Source organism: Rhinoderma darwinii (assembly GCF_050947455.1).
Source record: "Rhinoderma darwinii isolate aRhiDar2 chromosome 1 unlocalized genomic scaffold, aRhiDar2.hap1 SUPER_1_unloc_21, whole genome shotgun sequence".
In the NCBI taxonomy this organism is placed as follows: Eukaryota; Metazoa; Chordata; class Amphibia; order Anura; family Rhinodermatidae; genus Rhinoderma; species Rhinoderma darwinii.
This window is the reverse complement of record NW_027461658.1, coordinates 313,547-335,241: the sequence shown is the minus strand read 5'-3', so window position 1 is coordinate 335,241 and position 21,695 is coordinate 313,547. Positions and strand designations below refer to the sequence as shown.

The following is a 21,695-nucleotide window of genomic DNA, read 5'->3' as shown; positions in this document are numbered from 1 at the left end:
AAGGAAAAAAGTCAGCAAGTGGGGAACAATGCAGCCACAAATCGCAATAGAAACCGCATAGTGTGAACAGGGACTGAAATACCATTTATCAGTCAAAATATAATATATTGATATATTCACAGAGACATCCCAAATTCTCAGAGATGCCATTGTCAGTCAAAATACTATATGTTGGTATATTCTCAGGGAAAACTGGGAGTAACCAAAATCACAACTTGTCACAACCAGGCACACATAGCTCGACAGAGAGGAATGAGAAATAAGAGGCACAAAGTAACTAGAGAAAACAAGAATAGGAGATTTGTTCATTCAGTCCATGGGGATTAATGGTCTGTATCCTAAAAATCTATTCAGCCTCCTTTTGTAGAATTTTCTTGTCCAGATCCCCCCCTCTCGCGAGCGGTCTGACATATTCAATTCCCTGAAAGCCAAGAGCAGTAGCATCCCCATCGTGACAGGACCATACGTGTCTTGATACCGGGGTGTCCACCTTCCTTCTGACATCCCCAATGTGGTCACGGATCCTTCTCCTAAACTCCCTTTTTGTTTTACCCACGTACTGTAGACCACATCTACAAGTAATCATGTATACAATGCCTTTCGTTTTACAGTTGATGTATGATCTGTTGTCAAATGTTTTACCAGTTTTCGTGCTTTTGAAACTACTGCTACATATAATGGACACACATGCTTTGCATGTTCCACATCTATAGGTACCTTTTAGACTGTTCTCCAACCAAGTACTGCATTGTGCCTGTGGTAGTAGATGACTATGAACCAATCGGTCCCTAAGGTTCCGTCCCCTCCTGTATGTAATAAGCGGGGAGTCTCCTACCAGGTCCCCCACATCGGGGTCTGCCTTAAGGATGCCCCAGAACCGCTTAAGGACTTCCCTCACCTCTCTACTGGCAGAGTCAAAAGTACCGATCACTCTGATCGACTCTTCCTCCACTATCTTTGGTTTAGGGTTCAGGAGATCGTTCCTGTTGCAACCCAAGGCATTTTGATATGCCCCTTTCAGTACATCCCTGGGGTACCCCCTATGTCTGAATCTATTCTCGAGGTCACGTGCAGATACCCTAAAGTCTGAAATGGTGGAACAATTTCTCCGTGCCCTGAGATACTGGCCCTTCGGTATTCCTCTCTTCAGGCTAATTGGGTGACAGCTTTCCCAGCGCAGTAAGCTATTGGTCGCAGTCTCTTTGCGGTACATATTCGTCTGTAACATCCCTGTGTCAGTTTTGGAGATCAGAATATCCAAAAATGTAATTTTGGTGTCTTGGATTTCAGATGTAAAAAATAGACCCAATTCATTGGCGTTCAGTATCTCCACAAACTCCTGAAAATCCCGCCTGGTCCCTGTCCACAAAATCAGAATGTCATCTATAAATCTAATCCAAAGTAAGATAGATGATGACCATTTATCCATAAGGTCACTGAACACAACCTCTTTTTCCCACCACCCCAGGTAAAGATTGGCAAAGGTAGGTGCACAGGGACTACCCATGGCCACTCCTCTGAGCTGGTGGTAAATCTTCTGATCAAATAAAAAGAAGTTGTGTTCTAGACCAAATCTCAACTGTTCAATGGTAAATTTATTATGGGCCTGATATTGTATCCCTTTATCCATTAGGAAATATTCAATGGCTCTACAACCCTGATTATGTGGGATGGAGCTATACAGGGACTCAACATCTAAAGATGCCAACAAAACATCGCCATCGCAGCGTATACCCTCCAGTCTTCTCAGTACATCCATGGTGTCCCTCACGTATGATGGCAGGGACACCACGAACGGCCTGAGGACCTGGTCCAGGTACAAACTCGCATTCTGCGTAAGGCTGTCAATCCCCGATACAATGGGGCGACCTTTCAAGGGATTCACCCCCTTGTGTATCTTGGGCAGGCTATAAAATGTTGCCATTTGAGGGTGCTCCTTAAGTATAAAATGCATCTCTCTGTCATTAATGAGATTGGCTGATTTCGCTGGACCAAGGATGTTCAAAAGTTTACCTTTAAAGTTTGCAGTAGGATTGCTTGTAAGTACCCCATAACAATTGCGATCATCAAGGATGTCATGGCACATCTTTCTATATTGTGGTCGATTCATCACCACAATATTCCCCCCTTTGTCAGAGGGTTTTATAATGATATTATCATCTCTTTCTAGAGATAGTAGGCCAGCCATCTCATTGCTAGAAATGTTAGAACAGTGTTCTCTTTGGTTGATCAATTTTAGCTGCTCCTCAACCACCTTCACAAAGACATCAATCGGTGTGTTGTCACTTAGGGGTGCATATTTTGTAGATGGAACCCGTAATTCGGTAAATGGGCCCTTGCCCTCCTCCCTGTGACCCTCCTCCCACAAACCCTCCAATAGTCTAAAATGTGGGAGATCTTCCTCCATGATGCCCAGCTCAAGACATTGTCGTTTATTATGCATTTTAAAAAACTTTTTCCATTTCAATTTTCTAGCAAAAAGATTCAAGTCCTTGACCCAAGTAAAGGGAGCGACCATGTATGGGAGTTTCTCCTCTGCCGGGCATCCTCCGTTTTTGGGAGGATGCTCGTATAGGACTGCTATGCAGAATCCTTGGGATAATGGGCTATATCCATCCTCTATCTGAGTCTGATCCCTGGCTAGGAGGGTAACGATAAGTTGCTAGGCAACTATGGAATTACTGGGGGTCAGTCTCCTCTTGACGACTCCCGTGATACATATCTCTTCCACCTCACACTGCCCCGCTTGTTTGGGGACGGTGCTATGTGTGATAGGAGGGACATTCGTTCTTGATCCATTCCTTGTTTTTTGATGTTGACAGCAGTTTAGGAGCCGTGTCTAGCGTCCCCTAAGTAACTATGGACGCTTGTCGTCCAGATACCCTCATTGGTCGTCTGTATCGTGAGGCGCCGCCTCCGGCACGTCACAATGTGCGTGTTACATGCGGATTGGCGGGTGCCCCGGTGACGATTGGAATGAGGGCGGGCTCTCAATCGTATAAGCCTGCAGCTTCCCGGGCGCGTGTGCGGTCATTGTATCAGAGCCGTTCACGCGTCTGGAGGCTAAAATCTGCACATATACAGTGCTATCCAGCTTTTTGAAGGATGCAGTACTTGGTTGGAGAACAGTCTAAAAGGTACCTATAGATGTGGAACATGCAAAGCATGTGTGTCCATTATATGTAGCAGTAGTTTCAAAAGCACGAAAACTGGTAAAACATTTGACAACAGATCATACATCAACTGTAAAACGAAAGGCATTGTATACATGATTACTTGTAGATGTGGTCTACAGTACGTGGGTAAAACAAAAAGGGAGTTTAGGAGAAGGATCCGTGACCACATTGGGGATGTCAGAAGGAAGGTGGACACCCCGGTATCAAGACACGTATGGTCCTGTCACGATGGGGATGCTACTGCTCTTGGCTTTCAGGGAATTGAATATGTCAGACCGCTCGCGAGAGGGGGGGATCTGGACAAGAAAATTCTACAAAAGGAGGCTGAATGGATTTTTAGGATTTTCTGATTTTTAGGATTTTTAGGATGCAGACCATTAATCCCCATGGACTGAATGAACAAATCTCCTATTCTTGTTTTCTCTAGTTACTTTGTGCCTCTTATTTCTCATTCCTCTCTGTCGAGCTATGTGTGCCTAGTTGTGACAAGTTGTGATTTTGGTTACTCCCAGTTTTCCCTGAGAATATACCAACTTATAGTATTTTGACTGACAATGGCATCTCTGAGAATTTGGGATGTCTCTGTGAATATATCAATATATTATATTTTGACTGATAAATGGTATTTCAGTCCCTGTTCACACTATGCGGTTTCTATTGCGATTTGTGGCTGCATTGTTCTCCACTTGCTGACTTTTTTCCTTTCTATTCACTTTGTATGCGCCTTGAGATCAAGGGAGCAACCATGTATGGGAGTTTCTCCTCTGCCGGGCATCCTCCGTTTTTGGGAGGATGCTCGTATAGGACTGCTATGCAGAATCCTTGGGATAATGGGCTATATCCATCCTCTATCTGAGTCTGATCCCTGGCTAGGAGGGTAACGATAAGTTGCTAGGCAACTATGGAATTACTGGGGGTCAGTCTCCTCTTGACGACTCCCGTGATACATATCTCTTCCACCTCACACTGCCCCGCTTGTTTGGGGACAGTGCTATGTGTGATAGGAGGGACATTCGTTCTTGATCCATTCCTTGTTTTTTGATGTTGACAGCAGTTTAGGAGCCGCGTCTAGCGTCCCCTAAGTAACTATGGACGCTTGTCGTCCAGATACCCTCATTGGTCGTCTGTATCGTGAGGCGCCGCCTCCGGCACGTCACAATGTGCGTGTTACATGCGGATTGGCGGGTGCCCCGGTGACGATTGGAATGAGGGCGGGCTCTCAATCGTATAAGCCTGCAGCTTCCCGGGCGCGTGTGCGGTCATTGTATCAGAGCCGTTCACGCGTCTGGAGGCTAAAATCTGCACATATACAGTGCTATCCAGCTTTTTGAAATCTAACAATTCTAATTGAACTTGCTATCTAGTAATCCCTGATGAGGCATCACTCTTGATGTGTTGCTGAAACGCGTTGGATCTGGATAGATTGTTATCTATTGGCAAGGGTGTAGCGAAATACTATACAATAAGCAGGGAGGGTGGTCCTGGAGTGTTTGAGAAACTTCGTTCACTCTGGTACACCTCTACTGTCGCCAATCACTTGCTTTTGCCTGCTTCTGGAAATAATGGCTGGTTGAGCCATATCTTTTATCAATTTAATAATAAAATTTATTTTTAATCGTTCTATCAGGCGGTGAATATATATTTACATTTTTGAACTACATTTGCTATCTTATACACAGTGAATCACCTAGATACTACTCTCATATCATCCCATGTAAATAATCTATTCCGCCACTGCGTGTTTCCTACAGATGGATCCAGTAGGAGAAATCCACCAGAGAAATGTCCCAGTCCTCTGTATTCCCAGGACTGTCCAGAGGAAAATCACAATGTGCCAGAGAATCATCAGGTAGATGAAGCTGAGCCCTATACCAGATCTATATAGGGGGGTGTGGAGCTTTTTGGTCATGGGGTCATAGATTTTGGTGGTTTCTTATGTTGATCTGTTAGATTCTTCGCACTCTCTGCTGTATTGTACTGAATTGTTCCATATGTGAAATCAGGGGGAAGATCTGACTAATAGTAAAGCCGAGCATGAAGCAGAAGAAGAGCGGGTGAGGGGCGATCAACCATGTAAGAGTGAAGTGGAGGAGGAAATTCCAGGAGGTGTTACCACAGGTCAGTAATAATGATATTAGAAAGTGAATTGGGAGGTTTGTTAAGGTGGGGTTCCTCCTTAGTTCTACATTACAGTAACACGTCAGACAATGTGTTATACATAGTGCAGGACCTGAGGGAGCTGTGACTGCACATAGAAGTTCTCTACAAGGTGATGTATGAATTTGGTCATACACTAGACTTAGAGCCTGTAAAAATGACAATAATTCAATACATTAGTATGTCTGACGATCGCTGGTCCAAACCCCATGCAGGGACTAATAAAAAGTGTTAAAAATAGTAAATTTTTTTTAGTGGTGTACAAAAATAAAAAAAAACCTTTTCCCACTTTTCCTCTTAAAGTATTGTAAAAAATAAACAAAATTGGTATCACCGCATCCGTAAAAAGTCTGAATTATTACAATATAACATTATTTAAATCACATGGTGAACACCGTAAAAAAAATGAATGAAACCGCCAGAATCGCTGTTTATTTGGTCACTTTAGCGCTAAAAAATAATGTAATAAAAAGTGATCAAAAAGTCGTATGTGCCAATAAAAACTACAGCTCGCCCACGAAAAATAAGCCTTTACTCTGCGCAATCAACAAAATAAAATAAAAATAACCCGCAGGATAAAGATAACGTGATTTATACAGAACAGTGAACACACATTTAAAACAAAATTGCTGTTTTTTGATCAGTTTGCCTAAAACAAATGGAATAAAATGTGTTTAAAAAGTTGCATGTTCCTCACAATGGTATTAATAAAAAGCCCCCAAACCACTACGTCCTATGAAAAAATATATGGCTCCCATTAGTCGAGGATGAAAAAATATGCAGATGAACCGGTCCGATGGGAACTTTCCTTCTGTATCAGGAGGAGATTATCAGGGCTCTAATATTTGGGAACCACAAAGAGAAGGGCCCAAACATATCTGCTGGAAGCGAGGGCGCCCGTATTATACCAGGACAACACTTTCCCAGCAAAATTCCCCAAACTACGCAGAGGGGGATAAGTAAGGACACCATTTATCAGTGCGACACCGGCCTGTGCATAAAGGATTGCATCACAGCGTAACCCACATCTATGGATAATTGTATTATTTACCCCATTATTATACCCTCTTATTATACCCTGATGTACTCCACACAGTTTATATATACCCTGATGTACTCTGCACAGATTATATATATATATATCCTGATGTACTCCTCACATATTACATATACCCTGATGTACTCCTCACATATTACATATACCCTGATGTACTCCTCACATATTACATATATCCTGATGTACTCCTCACATATTACATATACCCTGATGTACTCCTCACATATTACATATACAGTACCCTGATGTACTCCTCACATATTACATATACCCTGATGTACTCCTCACATATTACATATACCCTGATGTACTCCTCACATATTACATATACCCTGATGTACTCCTCACATATTACATATACCCTGATGTACTCCTCACATATTACATATACCCTGATGTACTCCTCACAGATTACATATACCCTGATGTACTCCTCACAGCTTACATATATCCTGATGTACTCCTCACATATTACATATACCCTGATGTACTCCTCACATATTACATATATCCTGATGTACTCCTCACAGATTACATATACCCTGATGTACTCCTCACATATTACATATATCCTGATGTACTCCTCACAGATTACATATATCCTGATGTACTCCTCACATATTACATATACCCTGATGTACTCCTCACATATTACATATACCCTGATGTACTCCTCACATATTACATATACCCTGATGTACTCCTCACAGATTACATATACCCTGATGTACTCCTCACATATTACATATACCCTGATGTACTCCTCACATATTACATATATCCTGATGTACTCCTCACATATTACATATACCCTGATGTACTCCTCACATATTACATATACCCTGATGTACTCCGCACAGATTATATATATCCTGATGTACTCCTCACATATTACATATATCCTGATGTACTCCTCACATATTACATATATCCTGATGTACTCCTCACATATTACATATATCCTGATGTACTCCTCACATATTACATATATCCTGATGTACTCCTCACATATTACATATACCCTGATGTACTCCTCACATATTACATATATCCTGATGTACTCCTCACATATTACATATATCCTGATGTACTCCTCACATATTACATAAATCCTGATGTACTCCGCACATATTACATATATCCTGATGTGCTCCTCACATATTACATATATCCTGATGTACTCCTCACATATTACATATATCCTGATGTACTCCTCACATATTACATATACCCTGATGTACTCCTCACAGATTACATATACCCTGATGTACTCCTCACATATTACATATACCCTGATGTACTCCTCACATATTACATATACCCTGATGTACTCCTCACAGATTACATATACCCTGATGTACTCCTCACATATTACATATATCCTGATGTACTCCTCACATATTACATATATCCTGATGTACTCCTCACATATTACATATATCCTGATGTACTCCTCACATATTACACATAACCTGATGTACTCTGCACAGATTACATATACCCTGATGTACTCCTCACATATTACATATACCCTGATGTACTCCTCACATATTACATATACCCTGATGTACTCTGCACAGATTACATATACCCTGATGTACTCCTCACATATTACATATACCCTGATGTACTCCTCACATATTACATATACCCTGATGTACTCCTCACAGATTACATATACCCTGATGTACTCCTCACAGCTTACATATATCCTGATGTACTCCTCACATATTACATATACCCTGATGTACTCCTCACATATTACATATACCCTGATGTACTCATCACATATTACATATACCCTGATGTATTCCTCACATATTACATATACCCTGATGTACTCCTCACACATTACATATACTCTGATGTACTCCTCACATATTACATATACTCTGATGTACTCCTCACATATTACATATACCCTGATGTACTCCTCACATATTACATATACCCTGATGTACTCCTCACATATTACATATACCCTGATGTACTCCTCACAGATTACATATACCCTGATGTACTCCTCACAGATTACATATACCCTGATGTACTCCTCACATATTACATATACCCTGATGTACTCCACCCATATTACATATACCCTGATGTACTCCTCACATCTTACATATACCCTGATGTACTCCTCACATATTACATATATCCTGATGTACTCCTCACATATTACATATATCCTGATGTACTCCTCACATATTACATATATCCTGATGTACTCCTCACATATTACATATACCCTGATGTACTCCTCACATATTACATATACCCTGATGTACTCCTCACAGATTACATATACCCTGATGTACTCCTCACATATTACATATACCCTGATGTACTCCACCCATATTACATATACCCTGATGTACTCCTCACATCTTACATATACCCTGATGTACTCCTCACATATTACATATATCCTGATGTACTCCTCACATATTACATATACCCTGATGTACTCCTCACAGATTACATATACCCTGATGTACTCCTCACAGATTACATATATCCTGATGTACTCCTCACATATTACATATACCCTGATGTACTCCTCACATATTACATATACCCTGATGTACTCCTCACATATTACATATACCCTGATGTACTCCTCACATATCACATATACCCTGATGTACTCCTCACAGATTACATATACCCTGATGTACTCCTCACATATTACATATACCCTGATGTACTCCTCACAGATTACATATACCCTGATGTACTCCTCACATATTACATATATCCTGATGTACTCCTCACAGATTACATATACCCTGATGTACTCCTCACATATTACATATACCCTGATGTACTCCTCACATATTACATATACCCTGATGTACTCCTCACATATTACATATACCCTGATGTACTCCTCACATATTACATATACCCTGATGTACTCCTCACATATTACATATATCCTGATGTACTCCTCACATATTACATATACCCTCATGTACTGCTCACAGATTACATATATCCTGATGTACTCCTGACATTACATATACCCTGATGTACTCCGCACAGCTTACATATATCCTGATGTACTCCTCACATATTACATATACCCTGATGTACTCCTCACATATTACATATACCCTGATGTACTCCTCACATATTACATATACCCTGATGTACTCCTCACATATTACATATACCCTGATGTACTCCTCACAGATTACATATACCCTGATGTACTCCTCACAGATTACATATACCCTGATGTACTCCTCACAGATTACATATACCCTGATGTACTCCTCACATATTACATATACCCTGATGTACTCCACCCATATTACATATACCCTGATGTACTCCTCACATCTTACATATACCCTGATGTACTCCTCACATATTACATATATCCTGATGTACTCCTCACATATTACATATATCCTGATGTACTCCTCACATATTACATATATCCTGATGTACTCCTCACATATTACATATACCCTGATGTACTCCTCACATATTACATATACCCTGATGTACTCCTCACAGATTACATATACCCTGATGTACTCCTCACATATTACATATACCCTGATGTACTCCACCCATATTACATATACCCTGATGTACTCCTCACATCTTACATATACCCTGATGTACTCCTCACATATTACATATATCCTGATGTACTCCTCACATATTACATATACCCTGATGTACTCCTCACAGATTACATATACCCTGATGTACTCCTCACAGATTACATATATCCTGATGTACTCCTCACATATTACATATACCCTGATGTACTCCTCACATATTACATATACCCTGATGTACTCCTCACATATTACATATACCCTGATGTACTCCTCACATATCACATATACCCTGATGTACTCCTCACAGATTACATATACCCTGATGTACTCCTCACATATTACATATACCCTGATGTACTCCTCACAGATTACATATACCCTGATGTACTCCTCACATATTACATATATCCTGATGTACTCCTCACAGATTACATATACCCTGATGTACTCCTCACATATTACATATACCCTGATGTACTCCTCACATATTACATATACCCTGATGTACTCCTCACATATTACATATACCCTGATGTACTCCTCACATATTACATATACCCTGATGTACTCCTCACATATTACATATATCCTGATGTACTCCTCACATATTACATATACCCTGATGTACTGCTCACAGATTACATATATCCTGATGTACTCCTGACATTACATATACCCTGATGTACTCCGCACATATTACATATACCCTGATGTACTCCTCACATATTACATATACCCTGATGTACTCCTCACAGATTACATATATCCTGATGTACTCCTCACGTATTACATATATCCTGATGTACTCCTCACGTATTACATATACCCTGATGTACTCCTCACGTATTACATATACCCTGATGTACTCCTCACAGATTACATATACCCTGATGTACTCCTCACATAGTACATATACCCTGATGTACTCCTCACATATTACATATACCCTGATGTTCTCCTCACATATTACATATACCCTGATGTACTCCTCACATATTACATATACCCTGATGTACTCCTCACAGTTTACATATATCCTGATGTACTCCTCAGATTACATATACCCTGATGTACTCCTCACATATTACATATACCCTGATGTACTCCACCCATATTACATATACCCTGATGTACTCCTCACATCTTACATATACCCTGATGTACTCCTCACATATTACATATATCCTGATGTACTCCTCACATATTACATATATCCTGATGTGCTCCTCACATATTACATATATCCTGATGTACTCCTCACATATTACATATACCCTGATGTACTCCTCACATATTACATATACCCTGATGTACTCCTCACAGATTACATATACCCTGATGTACTCCTCACAGATTACATATACCCTGATGTACTCCTCACATATTACATATACCCTGATGTACTCCACCCATATTACATATACCCTGATGTACTCCTCACATCTTACATATACCCTGATGTACTCCTCACATATTACATATATCCTGATGTACTCCTCACATATTACATATATCCTGATGTACTCCTCACATATTACATATATCCTGATGTACTCCTCACATATTACATATACCCTGATGTACTCCTCACAGATTACATATACCCTGATGTACTCCTCACATATTACATATACCCTGATGTACTCCTCACAGATTACATATACCCTGATGTACTCCTCACATATTACATATATCCTGATGTACTCCTCACAGATTACATATACCCTGATGTACTCCTCACATATTACATATACCCTGATGTACTCCTCACATATTACATATATCCTGATGTACTCCTCACATATTACATATACCCTGATGTACTCCTCACATATTACATATACCCTGATGTACTCCTCACATATTACATATATCCTGATGTACTCCTCACATATTACATATACCCTGATGTACTGCTCACAGATTACATATACCCTGATGTACTCCGCACATATTACATATACCCTGATGTACTCCTCACAGATTACATATATCCTGATGCACTCCTCACATATTACATACACCCTGATGTACTCCTCACATATTACATATACCTGATGTACTCCTCACATATTACATATACCTGATGTACTCCTCACATATTACATATATCCTGATGTACTCCTCACATATTACATATACCCTGATGTACTGCTCACAGTTTACATATATCCTGATGTACTCCTCACAGTTTACATATATCCTGATGTACTCCTCACATATTACATATACCCTGATGTACTCCTCACATATTACATATACCCTGATGTACTCCTCACATATTACATATATCCTGATGTACTCCTCACATATTACATATACCCTGATGTACTGCTCACAGATTACATATATCCTGATGTACTCCTGACATTACATATACCCTGATGTACTCCGCACATATTACATATACCCTGATGTACTCCTCACATATTACATATACCCTGATGTACTCCTCACAGATTACATATATCCTGATGCACTCCTCACATATTACATACACCCTGATGTACTCCTCACATATTACATATACCTGATGTACTCCTCACATATTACATATACCTGATGTACTCCTCACATATTACATATATCCTGATGTACTCCTCACATATTACATATACCCTGATGTACTGCTCACAGTTTACATATATCCTGATGTACTCCTGACATTACATATACCCTGATGTACTCCGCACATATTACATATACCCTGATGTACTCCTCACATATTACATATACCCTGATGTACTCCTCACAGATTACATATATCCTGATGCACTCCTCACATATTACATACACCCTGATGTACTCCTCACATATTACATATACCTGATGTACTCCTCACATATTACATATATCCTGATGTACTCCTCACATATTACATATACCCTGATGTACTCCTCACAGATTACATATATCCTGATGTACTCCTCACAGATTTCATATATCCTGATGTACTCCTCACATATTACATATACCTGATGTACTCCGCACGTATTACATATGCCCTGATGTACTCCTCACGTATTACATATGCCCTGATGTACTCCTCACGTATTACATATACCCTGATGTACTCCTCACAGATTACATATACCCTGATGTACTCCTCACATATTACATATACCCTGATGTACTCCTCACGTATTACATATATCCTGATGTACTCCTCACGTATTACATATACCCTGATGTACTCCTCACGTATTACATATACCCTGATGTACTCCTCACGTATTACATATACCCTGATGTACTCCTCACAGATTACATATACCCTGATGTACTCCTCACATAGTACATATACCCTGATGTACTCCTCACATATTACATATACCCTGATGTTCTCCTCACATATTACATATACCCTGATGTACTCCTCACATATTACATATACCCTGATGTACTCCTCACAGTTTACATATATCCTGATGTACTCCTCAGATTACATATACCCTGATGTACTCCTCACAGATTACATATACCCTGATGTACTCCTCACAGTTTACATATATCCTGATGTACTCCTCAGATTACATATACCCTGATGTACTCCTCACAGATTACATATATCCTGATGTACTCCTCACAGATTACATATATCCTGATGTACTCCTCACATATTACATATACCTGATGTACTCCGCACATATTACATATACCCTGATGTACTCCTCTCAATTTACATATACCCTGATGTACTCCTCACAGATTACATATACCCTGATGTGCTCCTCAAATATTACATATACCTGATGTACTCCTCACATATTACATATACCTGATGTACTCCTCACATATTACATATACCCTGATGTACTCCTCACAGATTACATATACCCTGATGTACTCCTCACATATTACATATACCCTGATGTACTCCTCACATATTACATATATCCTGATGTACTCCGCACATATTACATATATCCTGATGTACTCCTCACATATTACATATACCCTTATGTACTCCTCACATATTACATATATCCTGATGTACTTCACACAGATTACATATACCCTGATGTACTCCTCACAGATTACATATATCCTGATGTACTCCTCACAGATTACATATACCCTGATGTACTCCACACGGTTTACATATGCCCTTATGTACTGCACAGATTACATATACCCTGATGTAATCCTCACATATTACATATACCATACTACTACCAAGCCAAATCCAGGCGCCAAAAGACGCTGCCTCAATACTGAGCCCTACAGTGTGCCCAAACAGCAGTTTACTACCACATATATGGTATTGCTATAACCAGGAGAACCTTTTAACAATTTTTGGGGTGTGTTTCTCTAGTGGCACAAGCTGGGCACAACATATTGGACTCTGAAATGGCATATCTGTGGAACAATTGCAATTTTCACTTTTTACCATCCGGAGCACATTCATTTCAGGAAAACACCTGTGGGGTCAAAATGCTCTACACTCCTAATAGGGATGCACGATGCATAGAAACTTCGATACTGTTCATCCCCAAACGGTTCGATACCGTTATTTCGTGTATTTCGATACTAAGCTCTGCGGCCGCACAGCTCAGTATAGTAATACATGAATGTATGAGAGCGGGGCTGCGGCTGTGTAATACAGCCATCGCCCCGCTTTGAGTCCTGACAACAAGTGCGCGCCGTCAGGATGATGTGATGCTGCCGGCGCTGTACTAATGATTGCCGTCAATGAAGACCGAACATGGCGGGCGCACTGCAAAACACCCCTATGTTCTATCTTGAGTGCCTGCACCGTCGCTCATTAGTGCAGCGCCTGCCGCATCACTTCATGCTGACCGCAGATGCTTTTAATGTCAGGAGCGGGTCAATGCTGTATTACACATCCCCGCCGGCGGAGATCAGGGAAACCTCTTATCTGCACCGTTATTCACCTGAATGCTGCAATCAAAGCTGACTGCAGCATTCAGGGAAAAATGAGCAGGGGGGATGCACTTTGGATCGCGTCACAGGGAATTCCTGTGACGAGATTGAGGGACATACCATATATAGGCAGACAGCCCAGGGTCCATTGAAGGACCCCAGGGCTATCTTACCATATTTCCTGTTGTTAGGACATACCTCAGTATGCCCTAACAACTGCCTGTGTACTATCCGTACACAGGCTAATGTACTGGCATATAGATATATGCCAGTACATTAAAGTTTAAAAAATAAAGTAAAAACATAAAGTAATATTAAATAAAAAAAAATACATACATTATTTTTACAATAAACATTCAACTAAGTCTCAATACATAAAATACACATATTTGGTATTAGCGCGGCCGTAATAACCTCCTCAAAAAAAAATTCCGTCATTTATTATGTGTACGCTGTAAAAAAATAAAATAAAAACTGCTTTCTTTCACTTATTGTGGGGCACGAGGTGTGATGAATTTAACCTCCATGTTCCTCACATTACTAGTAATTAACCCCATCATGTACCTCACATATTAACCAATTATGACTGCGAAACATGATGGGGTTAATTACTATTAATGTGAGGCACATTCAAAATTCAATAACACCTCATGCCTCACAACAGAAAATGGAAGAATTTTTTATTTTTTTAATTACTGTTGGCAAAGTATCGTTTTGGTATCGGTATCGAAGTCCAAATTCAGGTATCGTGACATCCCTAACCTCTGATAAATGTCTTAAGCGGTGTCGTTTCCAAAATGGGGTCACTTTTAGGGTGTTTCCACTGTTTTGGTCCCAAAGGTGTTTTGCAAATGCAACATGGGGCTAGGAAACTAATCCATCAAAATCTGTGCTCCTTCCCTTCTGAGCAGTTTATGAGCACATATTGGGTATTTCCGTACTCTGGAGAATTTTCCTTACAAATGTTGGGGTGCTTTTTCTCCTTTATTTGTTAAGAAAATGAACAATTTCGAGATAAAACTACATCTTATTGGAAAAAATGTGCTTGATTGGGTGGTGTGATTGCTTATTTTTTGTGGGGCGATAGTTTTTATTAATACCTTTCTGGGATACATGTGTATTTTTTTTCACTTTCTATTAGATTTCTTGGGGTGACAAAAAGACAACAATTATGGCGTCTTTAATTACAATTTTTTATTCTTCGTACTGCGTTCACCGTGCGGGTTAAATAACATTAGATTGTAATAGATTACATTTTTACGGATGTGGTAATACCAGTTATGTTCATTTTCATTTTTGTTAACATTACTTTAGAGAACAGGTGGGAAAAGGTTTTGGTTTTTTGTAACTTTTAGTTTTATTTTTTACAGTTTATTTATTTTTTATTTTTTTTCATTAGCCCCCCCGCCCCCCTCCAGGGAACTTGAACTAGCGATCACTTGCTGTGTATACTGCAACGATAATGTATAGCAGTATATCATTTATTCTTACAGGCATCTGGCAGGACTTCGTGGGAGTACAGAAATGGCAGACCTGGGCGCCTTCATTAGGCCCCCAGGCTGCCATGACAACCATCAGCTTCGTGCAATCGCGTTTCGGGAAGACCGATGAGGTTTTTGAGCTGGCCAGACCCTTTTTCTAATGCCTTAGATGCTGCAGTCGCAATTGACTGCGGCATCTAAGGGGCTAAACGGGCGGAATCAACTGATCTTGGATTCTACCCGTTGCAGTAAGGTGTCGGCTGTATTACACAGCCGACACCCGTTGAGTATGGAGCGTGCTCTGCCCGTGAGCGCGCTCCATACTTCCCCTTAACGCTTTTTACGTACATGTAGGTGACCATGCGTTAGGGTAGGGGTTTATGTGTCATTTTTTCTTCATTTTTGTTTATTTTTTAACTTTTATTTTTATGGCCTTTCCATCAGAAAAGACATTTGGGGAACTTTTATTATTTCATTTTATTTTTTTTACACTATACTTTTCCTCTGTAACTGGCGCTTTACAGCAGGGGAGATCAACCCTGTTATCGTGACTATTGTCACTGATAGGGCTGTGCTGGGTCTAGTTAGATACAGCAGCAGCCTCCTACTACCGGCATCTCGGCGCTCATGTGACTAGTCACATGACCACCGGCATCAAAAGAGGCCGCAGCGCTCATTGAGCGTTGTGTACATGAGTGCAGAGAAGACAAGTGGTAAAAAACAATTTTTGTCTTCTTTTCAGGGTCCCTGGCTGTCTCTGACGACCGGGCACGCGACATTTAGCTGCTCAATCACTCAGGCAGCAAACTTAAACCTGCAGCATACGTACACAGTGGGCAGTCCTCAACTGGTTAAACATCATTTTAAGAGTCAATCGAAATGAAAAAACACATACATTTTGGTCATTTCCTTTATACTTTTGTTATTTATTTGGTTCTTCCATTACAAATCTTGTAATAATAACCGCTGAGAAGAAAGATCCTCATTATAGTTCTATATTTAATATGAGCCTGGGACAATAATTGAGGAGCTATTAGAAAACACACAAGGTCCCCATGACAAATCTGCACACATGTCACAAGGGGGCATGTTATCTTCAGGATATTTCCGTAGTACAACCTTAGGCTGCAATATCAAGCAATCAGATCTCCACTGTAATCTACTATACACTTTTTGGAACATGTTTTCTTTAAATGGACCCTAACTTTTCAAACAACTTGTGGTATCTAATAGTATTCCTGATATATATCAACTTTGTAATTCACTTACTGTTATAGTTTAGCTGTTTTATCCATGAAAATTTTATGTGAAGTTAGTGCCACTAGGTGAGAGACACACAGACGCTGCTGCTTATAGAAGTCTATGGGAAAGGAAGGGGAAGCAGAATGAGGGAGCAGGAGCACATAGACACAGATGCTGTTGTCAATAAAGGACTTTGAACAGGAGAGGGGGAGCAGAAGCAGAGAGAGTTGACATAGGCCTCTGGTAAGAGTTATATGTCACCTCTGTGCTGGATTTTCCACTACACTGCTCCTTACTGCTTGCTGTATGATGTGCTCCATGCTGCTGCAGCTTCTAAGGGTGTGCTACAGAGAGATAGTAGACCAGGGTGGCTCTCTGCTCTGTGTGCAGTGTATAGAAGACATGATGGCAGTTAAGCTACACCCACTACCTCAGGGAAAACTGAGAATTATAGATCGAGCCTGCAGAGGGAAAACTGCTAAAAGAATGCCATATACAAGTCATGTAATGGCCAGAAATAGTGTTATTCCTCCTGTACACACATATAACAGATTATTCTGAAAAGTCGTCTTAAAATTAGGTACGCTTTAAAGGTCTTTAAGAAGTTTTCAAAGTGGGTTTAAAGATGTGGTTTTTATATTGGATTAAAAAATATATCCATGATTATTAGAAAGCACCTATTTTAACCAGTTGCTGACTGCCCATAGATTATAAATGTCCTGGTGGTCCACACCTATCTCTGCAAGGACATTTTAAAACATCCTTCTGAGTTTTCTCCTCTCCGACTCTCCCACTCCATCACAGTTAAATATATCACTTATTGTATTACACAACGTCGAAGCCCTATATGTTTTGAGAAAAACAAGACCAAATACATATAGGTTGGAGAGAAATAGAACGACAATTTGCTATTAAGTTGTCACATGACTAAAACTTGAATGAGGCCACTTCATTTCATTAGGTTCACATTATCAGTACTTGATAGGACACTCTTTCCCCTTACAACAGCCTGAATTCTTAGTGGAATGATATTACTATGTACTGGAAACCTGTATTACAGATTCTGATTATTAACTTCACTCTGTCTATTCCACTACATCCCAAAGATGATCTATAAAATTGAGATCCGGTGACTGTTCAGCCATTTGGATATGCAGACCTCATTATCATGTCCATGAATTCATCCTTTGATTTGTCTCATGACACATTATCTTGTTAAATGTAGACTGTGGGCAATATTAGACTGTAACAATATTAAGTTAAGATTGTGTATGCCTTATTAGTATTTAAAAGTCCAAATGTGTTAGCAGAGAACAGGCTTCATTACCAGACAAGGTTCTGCTTTTTCCCAAAAATTATTTTATTATGTCGAGCTTTATGTAATAAATTAATAGTGGAGAACTGAGTGTAGACCAGAATCCTGGACTGTCATGTATTGTTATACAAAGCGTTATAAGGCTGGAATGGAGTCAAAAGGCTTGGCTTAAACTTCTTCCTGCTTGATACACTTCTGACTTTGGCTCAAAACACGGCATGTGTGTTTCCAGCCTAACACAAATGTTATAAATTTGTCAACTTTTCTATTGTGAAACAAAATCACAGTTTGTTTTTTTAATCCTAACAGAAAATCCCAGTAAGAACTCTGAGGGAAACTTCACGTTATTGCTAAATTATAAAGTAGACGATGAAGATATCATCCAGCGCTCTTCAGGAGAAAACCTCATTACCCTTAATATACATCCAGGACTTCACAGTAAAGACCTATCATATAATTTCACTAATAATGAGGAACCTTCTACCCAATCACAGATTGTTACCACAAGTACAGCCCAGAAAGGGGGTAAAAGGTTTCAATGTGGTAAACCGTTCAAAAAAATCTCAGGTCTTTTAACAAACAGAAGAATTCACACAGGAGAGAATCCGTATTCATGTGCAGAATGTGGGAAATGTTTTACAGATAAATCAAATCTTGTTATACATGAGAGAAGTCACACAGGAGAGAAGCCGTATTCATGTTCAGAATGTGGGAAATGTTTTAAATTTAAATCAAATCTTGTTAGACATGAGAGAATTCACACAGTAGAGAAGCCGTATTCATGTCCAGAATGTGCGAAATGTTTTACAGATAAATCAGGTCTTGTTATACATGAGAGACTTCATACAGGAGAGAAGCCATATTCATGTTCAGAAAGTGGGAAATGTTTTACACATAAATCACATCTTGTTATACATGAGAGAAGTCACACAGGTGAGAAGCCGTATTCATGTGCAGAATGTGGGAAAAGTTTTAAATTGAAAACAAATCTTGTTAGACATGAGAGAATTCACACAGGGGAGAAGCCATATTCATGTTCAGAATGTGGGAAATGTTTTACAAATAAATCACATCTTGTTATACATGAGAGAAGTCACACAGGAGAGAAGCCGTATTCATGTTCAGAATGTGGGAAATGTTTTACAAATAAATCACATCTTGTTAGACATGAGAGAAGTCACACAGGAGAGAAGCCATATTCATGTTCAGAATGTGGGAAATGTTTTACAAATAAATCAGCTCTTGTTACACATGAGAAAATTCACAGAGGTGAGAAGCTGTATTCATGTTCAGAATGTGGGAAATGTTTTATAACAAAATCCTATGTTGTTAAACATAAGAGAATTCACACAGGAGAGAAGCCATATTCATGTTCAGAATGTGGGAAATGTTTTACAGATAAATCAGGTCTTATTGTACATAAGAGAAGTCACACAGGAGAGAAGCCATATTCATGTCCAGAATGTGGGAAATGTTTTACAGATATATCAGGTCTTATTGTACATAAGAGAAGTCACACAGGAGAGAAGCCATATTCATGTTCAGAATGTGGGAAATGTTTTACATATAAATCCCATCTTGTTATACATGAGAGAAGTCACACAGGAGAGAAGCCATATTCATGTCCAGAATGTGGGAAATGTTTTACAGATATATCAGGTCTTATTGTACATAAGAGAAGTCACACAGGAGAGAAGCCATATTCATGTTCAGAATGTGGGAAATGTTTTACAGATAAATCAGGTCTTGTTAGACATGAGAGAAGTCACACAGGAGAGAAGCCATATTCATGTCCAGAATGTGGGAAATGTCTTACAGATAAATCAAGTCTTGTTGTACATAAGAGAAGTCACACAGGAGAGAAATTATAGTAGTGTTCAGAATGTGGGAAATGTTTTACTACTAAAGCAAAGCTGAGGGCTCATCGGAGAAACCATACAGGGGAGAAGCCATTTTGATGATCTATATGTGGAAGATATTTGTTTTTTAAAATAAATTTACATTTTGGAACTTTGCAGAGAATTCACATGAAGTAGAAACCATAATCTCGTTTAGAATGTGGGAAATGCTATAAGATAAAAAAAAAATATTTGAAACACATCAAATTATTCACAGACTTTAACCCCTTAGTGACCCGCCTATTTTAGGCCTTAATGACCAAGCTATTTATTACGTTTTTTCCATCGTCTCATTCAAACAGCTATAACTTTTTTGTTTTAGTCGACATAGCTGTATTAGATCTTGTCTTTTGTAAGGACAAGTTGTATTTTGTAACAGCGCCATTTTGTGGTACATGGAATTTTATTGAATAACTTTTCTAAAAAAGCATTTTTGGGGGGAATCAAAAAAAACAATTCCGCCACACTTTTTTGCATCCTAAATTTACGCCATTTATCGTGTGGTATAAATAACACAATAACTTTATTCAGCGGGTTGTTATGATGGCAACAATACCAAATTTATATTGATTTTGTAGGTTTTACTATGGTTACACAGTAAAAAACAATGTATTTTTTTTTTTTTTTTAATTATTTGTGCTTGTGTCTCCATATTTGAAGAGCGATGTCTTTTTTTTTTTTTTTTTTTTCCGCCGATGCAGTTGTATGAGGGCTTTTTTTTGCGGGAAGACTTGTAGTTTTTATCGGCACCATTTTGGAGTACATGCGACTTTTTGATCACTTTTTATCAAATTTTTTTTAAGGCAGGATTCATAGAAAACGGATTTTTGCATGTTTTTTTTATTTTATTTTTTTATGACGTTCACTGTGTGGGTTAAATAATGTAATAACTTTATAGTTGGGG

At 39.3% G+C, this 21,695-nt stretch overlaps 1 protein-coding gene across 1 annotated transcript in view; it reads left to right on the top strand.

Annotated features, from left to right (window-relative positions):
• The window catches only part of LOC142670918 (uncharacterized), a 43,075-nt gene extending 21,684 nt beyond the window's left edge, over positions 1-21,391 (top strand). Inside the window, exons 4-6 of the mRNA XM_075847131.1 lie at positions 4,928-5,025; positions 5,180-5,294; positions 19,203-21,391. Of these exons, the coding sequence (XP_075703246.1) occupies positions 4,928-5,025; positions 5,180-5,294; positions 19,203-20,764 (1,775 nt within the window). The 3' untranslated portion in view covers positions 20,765-21,391. The remainder of the gene's footprint in view (positions 1-4,927; positions 5,026-5,179; positions 5,295-19,202) is intronic.
• The last annotated feature ends 304 nt before the right edge of the window (positions 21,392-21,695 follow it).